The sequence below is a fragment of the Galeopterus variegatus genome, unplaced genomic scaffold (assembly GCF_000696425.1).
Source record: "Galeopterus variegatus unplaced genomic scaffold, G_variegatus-3.0.2 Scaffold16335, whole genome shotgun sequence".
Lineage (NCBI taxonomy): Eukaryota > Metazoa > Chordata > Mammalia > Dermoptera > Cynocephalidae > Galeopterus > Galeopterus variegatus.
In genome coordinates, this window is record NW_007742446.1 from 4,151 (window position 1) to 21,019 (window position 16,869).

General features: G+C 35.7%; 1 protein-coding gene across 1 annotated transcript; it reads right to left on the bottom strand.

Annotated features, from left to right (window-relative positions):
* Positions 1 to 263: 263 nt before the first annotated feature.
* LOC103582456 (NEDD4-like E3 ubiquitin-protein ligase WWP1) lies at positions 264 to 16,468 on the bottom strand (the record flags this gene model as incomplete). The annotated part of the gene is made up of 4 exons (XM_008564048.1): positions 264 to 438; positions 1,869 to 1,964; positions 6,685 to 7,021; positions 16,284 to 16,468. Coding segments are annotated over 4 exons (793 nt in total), but the record flags the coding sequence as incomplete, so codon positions are not given.
* Between the last annotated feature and the right edge of the window lie 401 nt (positions 16,469 to 16,869).

Here is a 16,869-nt window from a genome sequence, read left to right on the forward strand (position 1 = left end):
ACTGCATTTATGAAACTACCTCTTAATAAGGATATAAAACTGAGTGTATAATTATGTTAGTACACTGGATCATCTTTTAAAAACTTAAACTGCTTTTATATATATATATATATATATCTATCTCAGAAACACTAATTATTTATTAGAAATTAACTAAAAGAATACGTTGTAATGCAGTCTATAACATTTTAAAAAATTACCGAAGTAGAAAAGGGCAAATGGCTGAGGGAAGATGTAGTAAAATCTTGTAATTTGCTAATTACCGAATAGAGGTATCGTTGGTTGAACTGTTGCATAGCTCCCTGTAATTGGTTTCGCTGAGATTGCCACTGTTCAAAATTTCGGACAGATTCCACGGTAGGCCGTTGCCATGTGGTTGTTCTGGTGTTATGATCCACATAATAAACTCTTCCACGGTCATCAACTCTTCTTTCCCAACTACCACAAATAAAATAAACAATAATAAAAATAAAATAAACAACAATCTTTCAGTATAAAAAATGGAATAATACTTCATGCAAATAATTTAAAAATTAAGTCTAGAATGTAATAAAATGATTTTAAGAGAATGTAAATATTGATACTATTCAGAAAATCTATAATACTATCAACTATTTACTTTAGCTAAATGGCCTTCCCATTCTACCACTAACATGATTTCACAAGACTGTCTATAAAAAAAGAGGCCAACGATTAAACAGTTTCAGAATCTAATAAACCAATTTTTGTCATTAATTTATACAATAACTTCAGAATCCTTTCACCAACCAATTCTAAGTTCTTTCTATAAATTTATTACAAACTTATAAACCAGGGAGTCACAAAGAACACAATAGGTTCTAAAGATAAAAGTAAAGATAGTCCCCGCTTAACCTTTGGACAAGTTTTAGTAAAATAAAACTCATGTTATAGCACTCAATGAATGGGTTAAATTAGCAACTATAACTTGGTGATCCTGTCATAGTTAAAATGAACTTTATGATTTGCTATATTGAAATATCAAGTCCATTTTCCTATAGTAAGTTCTCATTTAATACTGTAGGGCTAATGCCTGAGTACTTTATCCCATAAAAGGGACATATCTCACAAAAACAACATATTGCTTGCCTTGGATTTTCTAGACTTTAAATGTCTTTTATATTGATGAACTTTAAGTTGAATCTGGAAGGACAGATATTCTGAGTGTTAAAGACAATAAGGAATAATTCCAGGTATACACAGAATGTTTGGGGAAAATGCAAAGTGTAATTGAACTAGCTATCAGTGCAGTACATATAAAGAGATATGAAAGGATATAAAGGTAAAGGAAGATGAGTTTGTAAATGGCCTTGATTGACAGCCTAATAGCATGAAGTTTATTCCGTGTGTAACAAGAATGTTTTATTAGTTTAAAACCTTCTATAATTTTGGGCATAATGTAATACAAGTTTATTTATAGTTTATACCCATCTTTGTAGATCATAATTTTAAACCACTCTAATTAATCTCTTGTCATTAGATGTCATGAAATAACATAGTTTAGATCTATGAAGAACCATACATATAATCTGTCCTACGTATGACTTTCCTTCCTTAAAAAATAACAAGGACTGAAATTGAACCAAAATTCTGAAATTTCTCTCAGTAACTCATGCCAATATTTGACAATCTCTTGAGGAAACCCTTAAGACTATCCAGCTGTAAAAGAGATACAATATAACAAATCTCATTTATTGAACATTCATTATTCACACAAGCAAATCAAGAAAATGTAAGAAAACTTAATACTAGATGCAAAATGAAAGAATCTATTTATGCTGTACTAAATAAACTTAAAAATCACATGTCTGATAAAATACAACTGAACATACATAAAGATGTTACATTACCCTGGAGGTAAAGGCTGTGGTCTCTCCCATGTGGTAGTTCGAGTGTTATGATCTACATAATAGGTTCTACCATGAGGATCTTTTCTTTGTTCCCACCTTCAATAAAAATACAAAAATAAAAGTCAATAACCTAAGATAATCTAAAAAATGATTCCTTCTTATAATCAGGAAAATTATAGATGAGCTTTACTTTAAAAGAATCTATACATAGATAAATATAGATATAGATATAAAGGTGTTTACTAAAGATGTTTGTTTTCTCAATTTTTAGTGCTGTTTTAACATCTTAATTATTCCTTTTTCATTACAGTATTGAAAACTCAAATAATTAGTGTAGTTAACGGAGAAGACATAAAAACCTGAAATTTTTAAAAGTTACTAATTTACAGAATCATAAATTATCAGAAAACAGAAATTTAATCACAAGTAGATGAACTTTCAGCCTAATATCAAGCCAAAGGCACAAAATGTCAATAAAATATATCCATTTTGCTTCTAGTGTTGATTCTGAGAAGTCTGATACCATTCTGATTAGTATGAAACCTGCTTTCTTTTTTCTTTTTTTCGTCCCTGGAAATCTTTAGGATTTTTTTTCTCTGACTCCAACATACTAAAATTTTTTACAATAAATTGTCTTTGGTGAGCCCTTTCAGTAAGGAAATTCATGTCCTTCATATTTGTGAACGTTTTTTTTGTTGTTATTTTGTTAAGGATTTCCTCCCATCTTCTCTCTTTCTGGAACTTCTATCAGCCCCCGCCTACATCTTGACTGCAACCTCATGAAAGACCCTGAGTAGAAAGACCCAGCTAACCATTTCCAGATTCTTGACCCTCAGAAACTGTGTAATATGTTTGTTTTAAATTGCTAAATTTTGGGAGTAATTCGTTACATAGCAATAGAAAATTAATATATCAGGAAATACTGTACTATAAACCATTCAAAAGAATTTAGGTAGACCTACATATTTGGACTATAAGCTCCACAAAGGCTGGGCCTTTGTCTGTTTGCCTATCAGTGTACTAACAACACCAGGCACAGAGCTTGTCACAAAGTGTTTAACAAATATTTGTTGATTAAATATTTGGTACCTGTACTGACATGGAAATATGACCAAATTAAAAAACAAAGCAACTGAAAAGCAGTATCTAGAGTATGATCCCATTTTCTGAAAATAATTCTACAAATTTACACATAATAATAATTTATAGAGCTGCCCTCTATCCTCTTCACCCACTTTTATCTTTCTCATAAAACTTGTCACTATCTGACATTACTGAATAAATTTTCCACATAAGGCCACTGTCTGTCTGCTCACTAAAACACAAGCCCCACAGCAGCAGAGTCCTGGGCTCTCTCACCCCTCTGTACACACAGTGCCTCGAACAACGTCTGACACAGAGACAACTCAGATATTAGCTGCTAGAGTAATATACAAACACCACTCTAGGTGGTGAGCTGAAGGGATACTAATATTTCCATATGACTTAAATATTTTATTTGGTGATGTCTTAATTTTGTAAACAGAAACAATTAAGATTGGGAGAAAAAACAAACATAACCAAGCCCTCAATCCATATAATATGCTCTGAAGCCCTTTTCTAAGTTTTATCCTAATTTAATTGAAAGTATTTCTAATTTAACATTCAACAAATACTCAGTAAGCACTTGTGTTCCAAGCATAATGCTACTCACTGGTCCTTAACTTTTCCAAAAGTGGGGATCACTTACATATTTCAGTGTTTTTGTTCTAAATAGAATTCATCTTTGTCAAACAAAATTTCTTTCTACACGGAACATGATATTCAGAATTACTTTTAGATATCTTCTTTATAATTTTCTACATTCTATACAGTAAATATTTTAGGCTTTGTGGGCTAAGAGGCAAAATCAAGAACATTATGTAGGTACTTACATAAAAAACAGAGAAAACTCCTCTCCTGCCTTGCTGCACCCCCTCTGCCTGGTTGTGGGCATGCTGTGTGCCCAGTTGCCCTCTGCTGACAACATTCTTAGGACCCAGAACTCCTGGGCCACAGGGGAGGAGCCCAGTCAATTTCACTATCTGCCCCCAAAACTCCTAGATCCTAGTGTGCCCTTCTCTCCTCCCCTGGCAGGTGGCCCAAGGGCAGGCAACTTGCTGAGTTGCCACTCCCAAAGTGAGATTCCACCATTTGGAACCTAGTAATTTCCAAGAGTGAATTCCCAGTGTGTAGGTGGTGACCAGAGCAGGCCTTGGACAGCAATGAGGGAGGAAGGTGTTTGGTGGGAGATGTACCTGGGTAACAGGTGGCAGCCTAGCTTTGTCTCCATCATTCACAGTTATAGAGCCCACTAGAGCTGGACCACAGGCCCTATGAACGGTGGGCTGGATTAGGCCAGAGACTAGATTATTCCAGGAGTGGAAATTCATCCACTTCCCAAATAGGTGCAAATTATCTAAACGATTAATGAGAATTCTCGCTAGAACTCTTTAATTTCCTGGAAGGGGGTGCTAATTTATAACTGCCACATTTCACCTTCAACCATAAGACTCTCCTTTCAAGTATTCAGAGATGGTCTCCCTGTCTCACTAAAACATTATATACACATTTTCGAAACCTACTACTAAACAAAGAGCTTTTTAAAAAAAAAAAAAAAAAAGTAAATGTAGAAGAATTTTGTGAAATATATTACAATAAAAATAATAGAATTTAGTGAATGACTAGGTAATGGGGTCGATAGTAAGAGAGTTAACCTTCTCATAAACCATAATTACAACAGCTGTCTTCTTTCTCTCCTGTACTGCCAATCTCTTTCTACTGACTCCCTCCCATCAGTTGACCATCTAATTTTTAAATGCATTTCAGTAAGTTGCAGACATTAGCACATTTTGTTCTCAATACTTCCACTTGCACAGCATGAACTAGAATTCAATATCTGTTTAAATTTTTTAGGTTAAGTTTACATAAAAGGAAAAGCACAAGTTTTAAATGTACCATTCTGATGAGTTTTGATAAAAGCATACATCTGTGTAACCCAAATCTTTATTTTTTTAACACTGACATCACCACATGACATATATCTGTATGTGCGTTTGTCTATTTTCTCTCCACTAGACTGAAGAGGACTTTATTTTGTCCATTTCTGTATTTTTCATGCTTAAATCGTAGCTGCCACACAGCAGGTACTCAATAAATACCTGTTAAATAAGTGAATTACTGCTTGATTAAATGAATGAGTGAGTGAGCAACTGGGCAAAATCTCCAGCTTATGAAATGCAAATATGACTGAGCCACTCCCCTGCTTAAAATTCTTCAATTTTCAGAAAAATTCCCAAACCCTTAGCAAGCATATAAAATTCTTCATAGTCTGTTTACTCTTCAGCATTATATACCTTGCTTCCTCAATACTAAACTCAAATTATAACAAAATCTCAATTTCTAAGTTCAGCATACTTATTTTCATGGATGCTAGAGATCTGAATATGCAGTTGGCTCTGCTGTGAATGAAACTCTTTACCTTGTGCCTCCATTATTTGCTTTGCTAACTCCTCTCTCAGAAATGCACTTAAAGTGTCATCACTTTCAGAAAGTATTCTTTGACCTCAACAGCACAGGGATGTTCCTCCCCATACACCTAAACTAACCTCTGCATGGCTTTAATTTAACCATGAGGCTCTTGACAGTAAGAACAGATTCTTATATGTCTGTGTCACATGACTGACATATGAAAAGACTAGGAAAAATGACTAAGTCACCAAAGACAGGGGACAGAGGACAAGAGATTTTTGAGGGAGAAGGGGAAGATAATGCAGGGTTTAAACTCTTTGCAGGAAAAAGAAGGGATTTTCAGAAAACAGCTGAAAATAAGCTCAGAAAAAGATCTGGCCAGGACAAATGTAGATGTACTTGTTAAAATGACAGAAGAGTGCAAGAACTAGTAGGGGAAGCACACACAGGAGAAGACCAAAGGCTGGAACCACAGTTAAGCAATGGACAAAAATCAGATGAGCCAATAAAGAGCACTTAGAAAAATAGAAAGGGGTATGTATACAGTGACTACAATGAGAAAGTGAGTGTAATAAAGTAACTGGAGACCTTTAGAAGTGCAGTTTCAACAGCCATGAGGGTTGACATTGTGACTATTGTAAGCTGTGTTGAAAAGCACTGTGTCCATACTTTTATTACAGCACTTTGAAACTGTACTGCACATGCATGCTTACAAGTCTGAACCACTAAATGAGCTTCCTGAAGGCAGAGACAATGAATAGTTAATTATTAGTAGTAACATGAGAGCCGAGTAGAGAGTCAAAAAACTGTTAGGTAAATAGGGAGGAGACAACCAAATGGAGTCCACATACAGAATATACTTTGAAGAAAGTCACAGTGAGCTGAGTAATTGCAGTGGGAAACTTAAAGGAGATTAAGAATTACTAAGCATATTTGCTGAGTTAAAGGATGGCTATTTGTTCTCAAGGGTGAGCTCTAGAGAGCAGACAACGAAGGAAGCTAGAGAATACTGAGGATACTGCATAGAGTGTCATGGTCACTCACTGATATGTAAAATTAAACCATGAATCAGAGAGGGTCTTACAAATCAACATTATGTTTTTTTCTTTTCCCTTCATATCACACATACTTCGACTAGATGAGCAATTATTCTTGGTTCCAAAAAGTACTTGCTTTGTAGAAAATAAACAAATAGTATAAATCAAATTCCAACTGAAGTTTCAAATGTCCGAACAATGGAAACATTTTAAGCACACATTCAACAGTCATATATTATCAAAAAGTTGCTACTTAAATACAAGTCAAACATAAAAAAAACTGAACATACCCTGATGGCAAAGTTTCTGTATTGGCATTTCCAGACTGCTGCCGTACAGTTTCCACACATCCATCTGGCTGCCTTAATTTGGCTGCTTCAAAACCAGAACTATTTCCAGAATTAAAGGTGTCAGGGTCTAACATACTTCTAGCTTCAGATACCAGTTCTGCACTGGGAGAAGGAATATATTCATTGTTTTCTGAGGAAGTCAGTATTTCTTGAACTGCAGGATCTTCAACAGTAGTAATAGTGCAGTTTGAAGACACGGTGGTTTCTTCAGATACTACTGGAGTATCTATGGCGGAAGCATTATCAGTTGGTGCAGATGAGGATGATTCTCCATTAACTGCGAAGAGGAAATTAATGAGACAATCTATCAAGTTATGACAAAGCAACCAATTACATAATCAATCAATTACACTTATTCAGAGCCTAATTCAGACTGAGCAATGTACCGGGTACCGACATACACAACAAAGATTATATTTTTCACTGCTCACATTTTAGGGATGGATATGTAAATGATAAAAATTTAAGTATATACTAATAATCTTAAGGAAAGAGAAACCAACACTAGGATAACAAATGTTTTCCCTCTAAATTAACAATTCTGAGAGAAATTCGGCGTGGACTACATAAAAATTTTTAAATGATCCCTTTCAATCTCCCTTCTTTTGTGCAAATCAAAACTAATATGAAAAGAACTCTTTTGCCAATAGTAGAAAATTTATAGTGGCATTAATTCTTAAGTACCAAAGGGAATTGCAAAAAGATCCTGGAACCCATTCTACACTTCTTGAAGAAATAACCCAGTACTGTGACAGAGGTTTCTGAATTTTCATTTTAAGTTTAATTTTTCCATTTCAACTATGTGTCACTATAAAACTGAGTCAATTAAAACTATATAGAGAATAGATTATTGAACACCTATTAGGTTACATATCAAAGTTCTAATGAAAAAGGTAGCGGCAGACATAATTAGAATAATGGAATCTTCAGGAAGATTTTTAAAAAAGAAAAAGACTTAAATAACGGAAAGAAGAGTGTACTATTAAAGGAATCAAATAGTGTGTGCAAAAGAATAGAACAGGAATTTGGGGCCGGCCCGGTGGCGCACTGGATAAGTGCGCCGCTTGGGAAGCGCAGCGGCGCTCCCGCCCGAGGGTTCGGATCCCACATACAGACCGGTTCCCGCTCACTGGCTGAGGAATTTGAAAAGGGAGAAAGAGTTCAAGGTAGCTGACTAGAGACGCCCAACTCTCAACTCTGACACAAAGAAAGTCCAAACAACAAATAGCTAGTCACACATTGACAGTATCTAGGAGAAAACACCAGAATTCAGCAAAATAGTGAAGAAGACTCCCTGAGGACCAGAAACTCAGGTTGGCAGCATAGAAAGACAAGTGAAGCATTCAACCGGGACCAGCTCAGAACCAGGAGAGAGACTCCTTACTGTGAAGAAAAAATAAGTGAAAAACTCCCACCACGGACACCTGCAATCCAAGTTACAAGAGAGCTGCACAGTGCTTGCAGGCCATGAGCCCAGTGTAGGAAGCTGCATGGAGCCCACATAACTGAATTATTCCAGAGAGGAAGCTGATGCTGAGAACTCCCATCCCTTGGGATTCAAGCTGCCACAACACATCACCATTTGGAGATTGGCTCGAACACTAAGGTACATTCTGCCCTGGGGCCCAATAGCCCTGACATCTCCACATACCTAAGGCCCCATCGACATCCCATTATACCATGACTCCAGCATCCAAACCCAGGCAGTATCCTGCACCCCTGGGAACAGGCAGCCCAACATAGTGAGGAGACCACCCCAAGACAAAAGGAACCAATATGTGCACTTTCTAGAGGCTTACAGCCAATCAACTGGGGTCTTCTGCCACAGAGAGTGGACCTGCTCTCTTCAGTGGAGCACCAGCTTGCCTTTCCCAGGGGCACAGATTCCCACCTGCGGTTCCAATGAACCTATCCAGAGCCATTCACCCCAGCTAAGGAGCCGCAGAGAATCCCTGCATCTCTCTTGGAGGCTCAGGGTCCAACTCACAGCCACAGTGACCCTGCCCAGAGCTGTTCACTCCACCTGAGGAGTACACAGCATCCTAGTACCTCTCTTGGGGCACAGGGTCCCGCCTTCCCACCCACGGCCCCAGTGACCTTGCCCAGAGCTGCCCACTCCAGTTAAGGAGCTACAAGAGTACCTCAGAGCCTCTCCTGTGGATATAGAGTCATACCCACAGCCCCAGGAACTTTGCCCATAGTTAAGCACTCCAACTGAGGAGCTGTAGAACACCTAAGCACCTCTCTTGGGGGCACACAGACCCACCCACAGCCCCAGCAGCCTTGCTTAGAATTGTCAACTCTAGCTGAGGAGCTTCAGAGTGACCCCAGCATCTCACCTGAAGATGCTATGACTGTTCCCATAGTTGTCAACTCCAGCTGAAAAGCTGTAGAGTGCCCCAGAACCTCTCCTGAGGGTGCAGGGTTCCACTTATCTCCCCCAAAGCTCTGCTCACTTTAGCAGAGGAACAGCTGATTGCCACAGCACCTCTACCAGAACCCTGGTGACTCACTCCAATCTCAGAGACCCTGTCCAGTCCAGGATCAACCACTTCAGCTGAGGAGTCACTGAGCACACCAGCACATCTTCCAGGGGCTTGACTTCCCAATTGCAGCACCAGCAATCCCACCCAATGTCACATGATCCAGCAAGGAGCTGCCAAGCAGCCCAGAGCCTAGGCCATTGAGGTACTTGCAGACAACTCTGACACTGAATACAGTCAAAGAAGTCACATGGAGTTTACACTACTTTGCTCAACCCAAATCAAACCTAAAACACCCTAACCAACTGTCACTACAGAACACATCTACAGGAAAGAGTCTCTCTCTTCCAAAATTAGAAGGAGCAACTTTTTCACCAGATAGATACCCAGACATAAACAAAGATATACAGAAACATGAAAAAACAATGAAACATTACTCTCCCAAAGGAATAAAATAATTCTCCAGTACCAGACTCAAGAAAATGAAACCTATGAAATGCTTGGAAAGAAATTAGAAATAATAATATCAAGAAGCCTTGGTGAGATGCATAGAATACAGAGACAACTGAACAAAATCAGAAAAACAACACACACTCTAAATGAGAAATTCAACAGATAGACATCATAAAAAAGAACTAAACAAAAATCTTGGAACTGACAAATTCATTAAATGAAATAAAAAATACAACCAAGAGCTTAAGCAACAGGCTAGATCAACCAGGAGGAAAAACTTCTGAACTTGAAGACAGGTCTTTTAAAATAATCCAGTCAGACAAAAAAAAAAAAAAGTTAAAAAGAATTAAGAAAGCCTATAATATTTATAGGACAACTTTAAGTGTACAGACTTTCACCCTGTAGGTGTTCCAGAAGGTGAAGAAAAGGAAAAAGGCACCAAAAACCTACTTAATGAAAACTTCCCACATTTTGGGAGATATGGACTTCCCCATCCAAGAAGCTCAGAGATCCCTGAAGAGTTTAACCCAAAAAAGGCCTTCTTTGAGGCACAGTGTAGTCAAACTGTCAAAAGCCCAAGATAAAAAGAGAATTCCAAAAACAGCAAGAGAAAGCATCAAGTCACCTATCAGGGAATCCCTATCAGACTAACAGCAAATTTTTCAGCAAGAAACTTACAGGCCAGAAGAAAGTGGGAGGATATTTTCAAAGTGCTGAAAGAAAAAAACTGCCAGCCAAGATTACTATACTCAACAAAGTTATCCTTCAAAAATGAAGGAGAAATACTGTCTCTCCCAGACAAACAAAAAGTGAGGGAATTCATCACCACTAGACCAGCTTTACGAGAGCCTTACATCTTTCTGGAAGAAAAGAATGGTAACTACCATCATGATAACACATGAAAGAATAAAACATTGGTAGAGCAGATACACAAACAAGAAAAAAAAATTATATTTTATCACTACAAAAAAAAACACCAAGTAGCAAACACAAAAGAGAAAGAAAGGAACAAAGGATATAGAAAACAACAATAAAACAATTAACAAAATGTCAGGAGTAAGGGGACATCTTTCAATAAACACCTTGAATGTAAATGGATTAAATTCCCCATTTAAAAGATAGAGACTCATTGAATGAATTAAAAAACAAGACCTAACTACCTTCTGCCTACAAGAAACTCTCTTTACCTGTAATAACAGACAGACCAAAAGTGTGAAGGGATGGAAAAAGATACTCCACACAAACAGAAACCAAAAATGAGCAGGATAGCTATACTTACATCAGATAAAATAGACTTTAAATCAAACACTTAAGTCATAAAAAGAGACAAAGAAGGGCATCATACAACGATAAAGAGATCGATTCAGCAAGAGGATACAACAATTGTAAATATATATGCACCCAACATCAGAGCATCCAGGTATATAAAGCAAATATTATTGGATCTAAAAAGAAAGACAGATCCCAATACAATTACAGTTGGAGACATCAATACTCCTGTCTCAGAATTGGCTCAAATGGCTATAAGAGAGGAGCTCAAGAGTTCTCATCACAAAGGAATGATAAAATTTTGCAATAATGAACATGCTAATTATCCTTGATCATCACATATTACATACATTTATTGAAATAAAACTGTACCCCATAAATATGTATAATCACTATGTGCCAACTAAAACATAAATTTTTAATTTAAAAAAAACCAATAAATCAAGTTGTAATCTAAATATAAGGAAGAAAGTGGCTTTGGGGGGAAAAATCATCCATGAAATGCAAGAAATAAAAATATTTACAGAGCTACCCCATACCCAACCCTGTTAAGACATCACAGACAAATAAAAAGAGAGTGTGCAGAGAGAGACTGAATTCTCATCCCTCCTATATTATGTTCACTTACAAGCATTATCTCATTTAATTGTCACTTTTTCATGGTATGGAAATTAATTCCCACAGAAGGAAGAATTAGCAGTAGTCTTTCTAAAGCAAAATAACATTAAATGGGAAAAGAAGAATATTTGATGAAAGATATATTCCATTCCAACAAGGAAAAGTCATAAACTTTTGTATACACTAAAACACAGCACATGAAACACAAACTGTCAGAGGAAGAAAACTGAATATGAAATTGCACCAATCAGTCACTCAAGGCAAAACAACTCTCCCACATATAATTCAACGGCAAGTATTCTCAGCTCTTTTCTTTGTCTTTACCACTAAACACTCTAGTCCATCATTTCTTGTTTACCCTGATGCCATAGACTCCTAGTTGGCCTGCCTCTCTCCTCTCTTACCCAACTACAATCCATTCTCCAAACAGCAGCCAACGAAGTAATCTTTTTTTTTTTTGTCTTTTTCGTGACCGGTAAGGGGATCGCAACCCTTGGTGTGGTGTTGTCTGCACCGCGCTCAGCCAGTGAGTGCACCGGCCATTCCTATATAGGATCCGAACCCACGGCGGGAGCGTCGCTGCACTCCCAGCGCCGCACTCTCCCGAGTGTGCCACAGGGTCGGCCCCAAAGTAATCTTTTAAAACATAAAACACATCTTTTCATTCCCCTGATCAAACATGCCAATGGATTTCCACTACAAGCAGCATAAAACCTGAAGTCTTTACTACAGCCCACGACAAAGACTCTACATAAGCTGGTCCACAGCTATATTTGACTCCTCACAATGCCATTCCTTGAACTGAACAAACACCTTCTCACTTCAGGGATGTTCGCCTGCTATTCCTGTGGTCTCAAAATATTTCAGGACTGGCTTCTAAGCTTTTGCAATCAGTTGGTTCTGCCTGAAGCTTACCATACTGACCTCTGATCTACTTTATTAATAAGATAATAATTATACACTTTTTAGAAAGTCATCTCAAACTAGAAGTTGGGAGGTGGGGAATGAAGTGAAGAATATGATAATTTTTTTAAATAGCTACCATAATCCAAGAACTATGTTAGATGTTTTACATTTACTATCTCATTTAACCTTCAAAACAATCTTATAAGGTATTTGAGTATTATCCACTTTTTATAAATGGGAAGCTAAATTTTGATATTAAATTTGTCCAAGGTCACATAATTAACATATTGAGTGGTTGAGCTGGGATTTGGTCCCAGTCCTCTCAGAAGCCAAATCTAATCTTTTCACTATATCAAGACTACCTCCCATTTTAGACTAAAATAACTTATTCACAGCAACTAAACTTATCATATGGATTAGTCAAGACTCAAAAGAATAGGAGAAGAAAAAAAGCCATCTTGTATAATATCACTTGTCTTGTATAATATCTTAAACACCTTAGTATTGGCCCATAATCCCTTATTTGAAACTTTGTGGCCAGGTTTGTTCCAGAATTCATAACTTCTGGGAATTTAGAAAGGCAATACGGCACATATATTGTATATCACATCAATAACCAAGTGGGTTTGGAGGCCATACATTATGGTTAAGCACAATGATATTTCTGCAACAAAATGTAGGAATGTACATAGTAAGTATAATAGATAAAAACTATAAATAGTGTCACATCAGTTCTAGTCATTTTGCCATCAAATAAGTTCACCAAAAAACCTTGGTTTTAAAGATTTCAGGATTTTCGAATTGCAGATAAGAGATTAAAGATATCTAATATACATAGAATATACACACCCCACCCTCTCCCCCACCACAACTCCAAAAAGAAAAACTGATTTTTAAAGTCCTTAATGAGAAAAAGGAATACCATTTTGCACTAACACTTTAAACAGATGGAGATTACCCATTCCTTGAAAAGATATCTGAATTTATCCTCCTATTAAGGGATGAGCAATGATACAAAAAGACATCAATTAAGTGGTTACTAACAACAAAGTAGGTTCTAGAGGCTTTGTAAACTGGCCAATGGAATGATGACAGTTGGACTGTTTTGTCAGAGGCCACCAACAATAATCAGAGGAGGTAAAAAGGTTGAGGAATACTATTTGAGGCCTATCATAGTATAAAAGATGAGACGTACTGCTCTAAGACACTATAAAAACCACACACATCAAAGTGAATAGGAAAGCAAAGTGCACAGGTGGGTCTTAGTTATGGCTCTCCTACTTCCTAGCTATGACCTCTCTGTGCCTCAGTTCCTTCATCAGAAAAAAGGAAAAAATACTAGTACCTATCTCAAAGAGTTACTGTGAGAATTAAATCAGTTAACAGATATAGTGTTTAGAACATATACAGCACAAATGTTAGCAATTATCATTATTATTCAGATTGTTTCCTTACAATTATTATGAATGTCATGGGAATTATTTATGAAGGAGCCTTTTAGTTCCTCACATGTCCGTTTTGTTTACACCCTGACATTTCATGCAAGGATAAATAAGAGAGGAATATGGGAAGTGAATTTATTCCCAATGAAAAGAGTCCAAAAGTATTTGACAAGTGGTAGAATGTGAATAACAGATTCTACAATGAGGATCGCCTCAATTAATTCCTTCTTCCTTTTACATCAATATCTGAACATCCCCAAGTGCTAAACATGCAACTAACCAGTGGCCAATGCATACTTTCACTGTCTACTCAAACAACTAAATGGTGGAGAAATAAAAGTTAAGCTTCCAAATTTCATACACTTTAAATGGAGGGAGATGACAAGAATGAAGCTGAAAGGCGGTGTAAGCCTTTCTGAAATGAGCATTCAATATCTGTATCAAAATTTTTTTATAAATCAGGAGTGGATTTAATAAATAATTGCTCCTACTATCTAATTACAGCCATAAAGAATGGAATTAGATCAACCATTCTGAACCCATATAATAATAATCCCATATAATAAGTCATCTCATTTTTTTGGGTCACATAAGGATGAGCAAATTTTATTTATTTTTATTGGTTTATTTGTTTTATTTTTATAACCTCGTTGGAGAGTTCAGAAAGAAGTTACATTGTTTAAACTGTAAACGTTTTTTTATGGGTGGATAACCATATTTTTTTCTTAGTATTTTTTGAAACGGGTATTTGATAACTTAAAAAACCTTCTAAGCTAAAAAGCATTGGATTCATGCTATTTTGTAAAGAACTCCAGTATTGCCATAAACCATTTTTCCATGTGTTAATATTTTTAAAAAATAAATTATTAGTTCTTCCTATTAGTATTTCTTCATATTATATTTTTAAAACTGGAAATTTTAATTTTTAGATTAACCCAAAAGCAAGCTGAGTACTGACAACATGTTCTTTTAGGCACCTATAGAACTTTTAATTCATTTGTGCTATGGTGATATGTCATTATCCTACACCAAAGGACAGATATCCTACACCAAAGGCAGAGTTCTATGAAACTCACTATCATATTTGCTCTCTTGGAATTACAGACATTATGTTGTTGTTCATAGTATTTCCATATAAAGCCATAAAAGACAGAGTATTAGGAAAAGCCAAGTGTTTTAACTGGTCTGCCCTTAATTTAGAGATAATTCTTAATAATCCGGGGTGATATTTTCTTTTCTGCATTGCTAATAGAAATCTCAGGGACAAATGTTCTTACTAGAAAGCAGGCAAGAATAAGAAAAAAAATGAATTTTGCTCACTAATTTCACCACGGTTGTACTTTATTCTTTTCTTTACTTTCTAGCCACCTTAAAGACTAAAAAGCTCTATTTATTGTGGGTACATGGAAAACCATCCTTAAATCTATGTTTTTGGTTTTTTTTAAAAGAGGGTGACAGCATTAATAAAGAAATTAAGTTAAAAAATATTATTCATGTCAGTTCACAGGTTTATAAAAGAATCTCCCCTATAAATACACAATTAAGTCTTATCTATAAATATATCTATTTCAATGTAATTACTGAATTGCTTCTTCACACGTTTCTACCTTTGAATACTTTCTCATAAATAGACAAACACAGGAAACATAAATAGACAAATATAGGAAAGAAGATAGGCTCTGGAATCAAAAGACCAGAATTCCAACTCAATCACCAACACATACGCTAGCAATCTTAAACAAGTTCTAAGATGTTTAACTCATCTGAAAGAGTTAATATATAAAGACCAAACAAAAAATAATTTAAAAATCTTACAGACAAGTCTATTGAAAACCAGGATTATAGAGGAAATCTTCCTTAGACATTCCTTCTGTAATAGAGTAATGCTTACTTTTGGAAAATATAAAACTTTCTGAGAGCTGCATAAGTTCACAGCACATTTTTCTACCAAGTTACATGCTAAGAAAAAAAATATTTGTGTACTGAAAGACAGGTTAAAGGAACCAATCATTACTACTTTTACTAACAAATCAATAAATTCACTAATGTTCTTTCAGACATTTATTTTATATCATCAATTAAATAGTATTATTTTGTGAAATGGAGCCTAAGAATATAGCTATCTTACAAGCACTTACTTATTAGTAAAATATGTTATGATCTCTAAGCTAATATATTTTTGGAATATCTTCTCAAATAATCCAGAAAATTTCAAATTATTAGAAAAAAGTTTCAGATACTATAATTTAAAATTCTTATGACAGAATAAAAGATTAAGAAGACTGCACAATAAGGGAAGTATAGGGATAGATACATAAACTTAATTTAGTTTTCATTTAAGCAACGTGTCATAAGTAGTCATGCTTACCAGTATCACTGGCAGGCTCAGATGTGAGTGGTTTTGGAGCTGGTGTATTTTGGGGTCCGGCAGCAACCTGAGATGGAGATGAAGGTGTACTGTCTCCATTAACTACATGTGAACAGCATGAGTTCTGGACTAGAGCACTTGTAGGTACGTGATTATCTATCCCATTAGTACCTTCAACAGCCAACCTTTAAAAAAAAAAAAAAAAAGAAAGAAAAGCCTTACTTCAATGAGCTAAGTATAGTTAAACAACTTTTCATCAGAATTTTCATAAGAACTATTCACTGAGGTTTTAACATTCAAGTAAAGTAACCGGTATGGAGAGTAATGAAAAAAGATATGGCACATTTTTATTACATTAAAGTTTAAATTACTTTCAGCTCTATCCATTGGCACATAAAAAAAATACTGAGATATACAAATATACTAAGTCAAAACGAATTTAGTCTCTCAAAAATAATGTTCAAACTGTACATTTTAAATATTTAAGTCTAAGAATATTAATTTATTTTACATGCTCTAAAAGTAGTTTCGAAAAGCTCATGAAATTAAATGAAATTTATAAAAATCAATGTCAAACTATTATAAT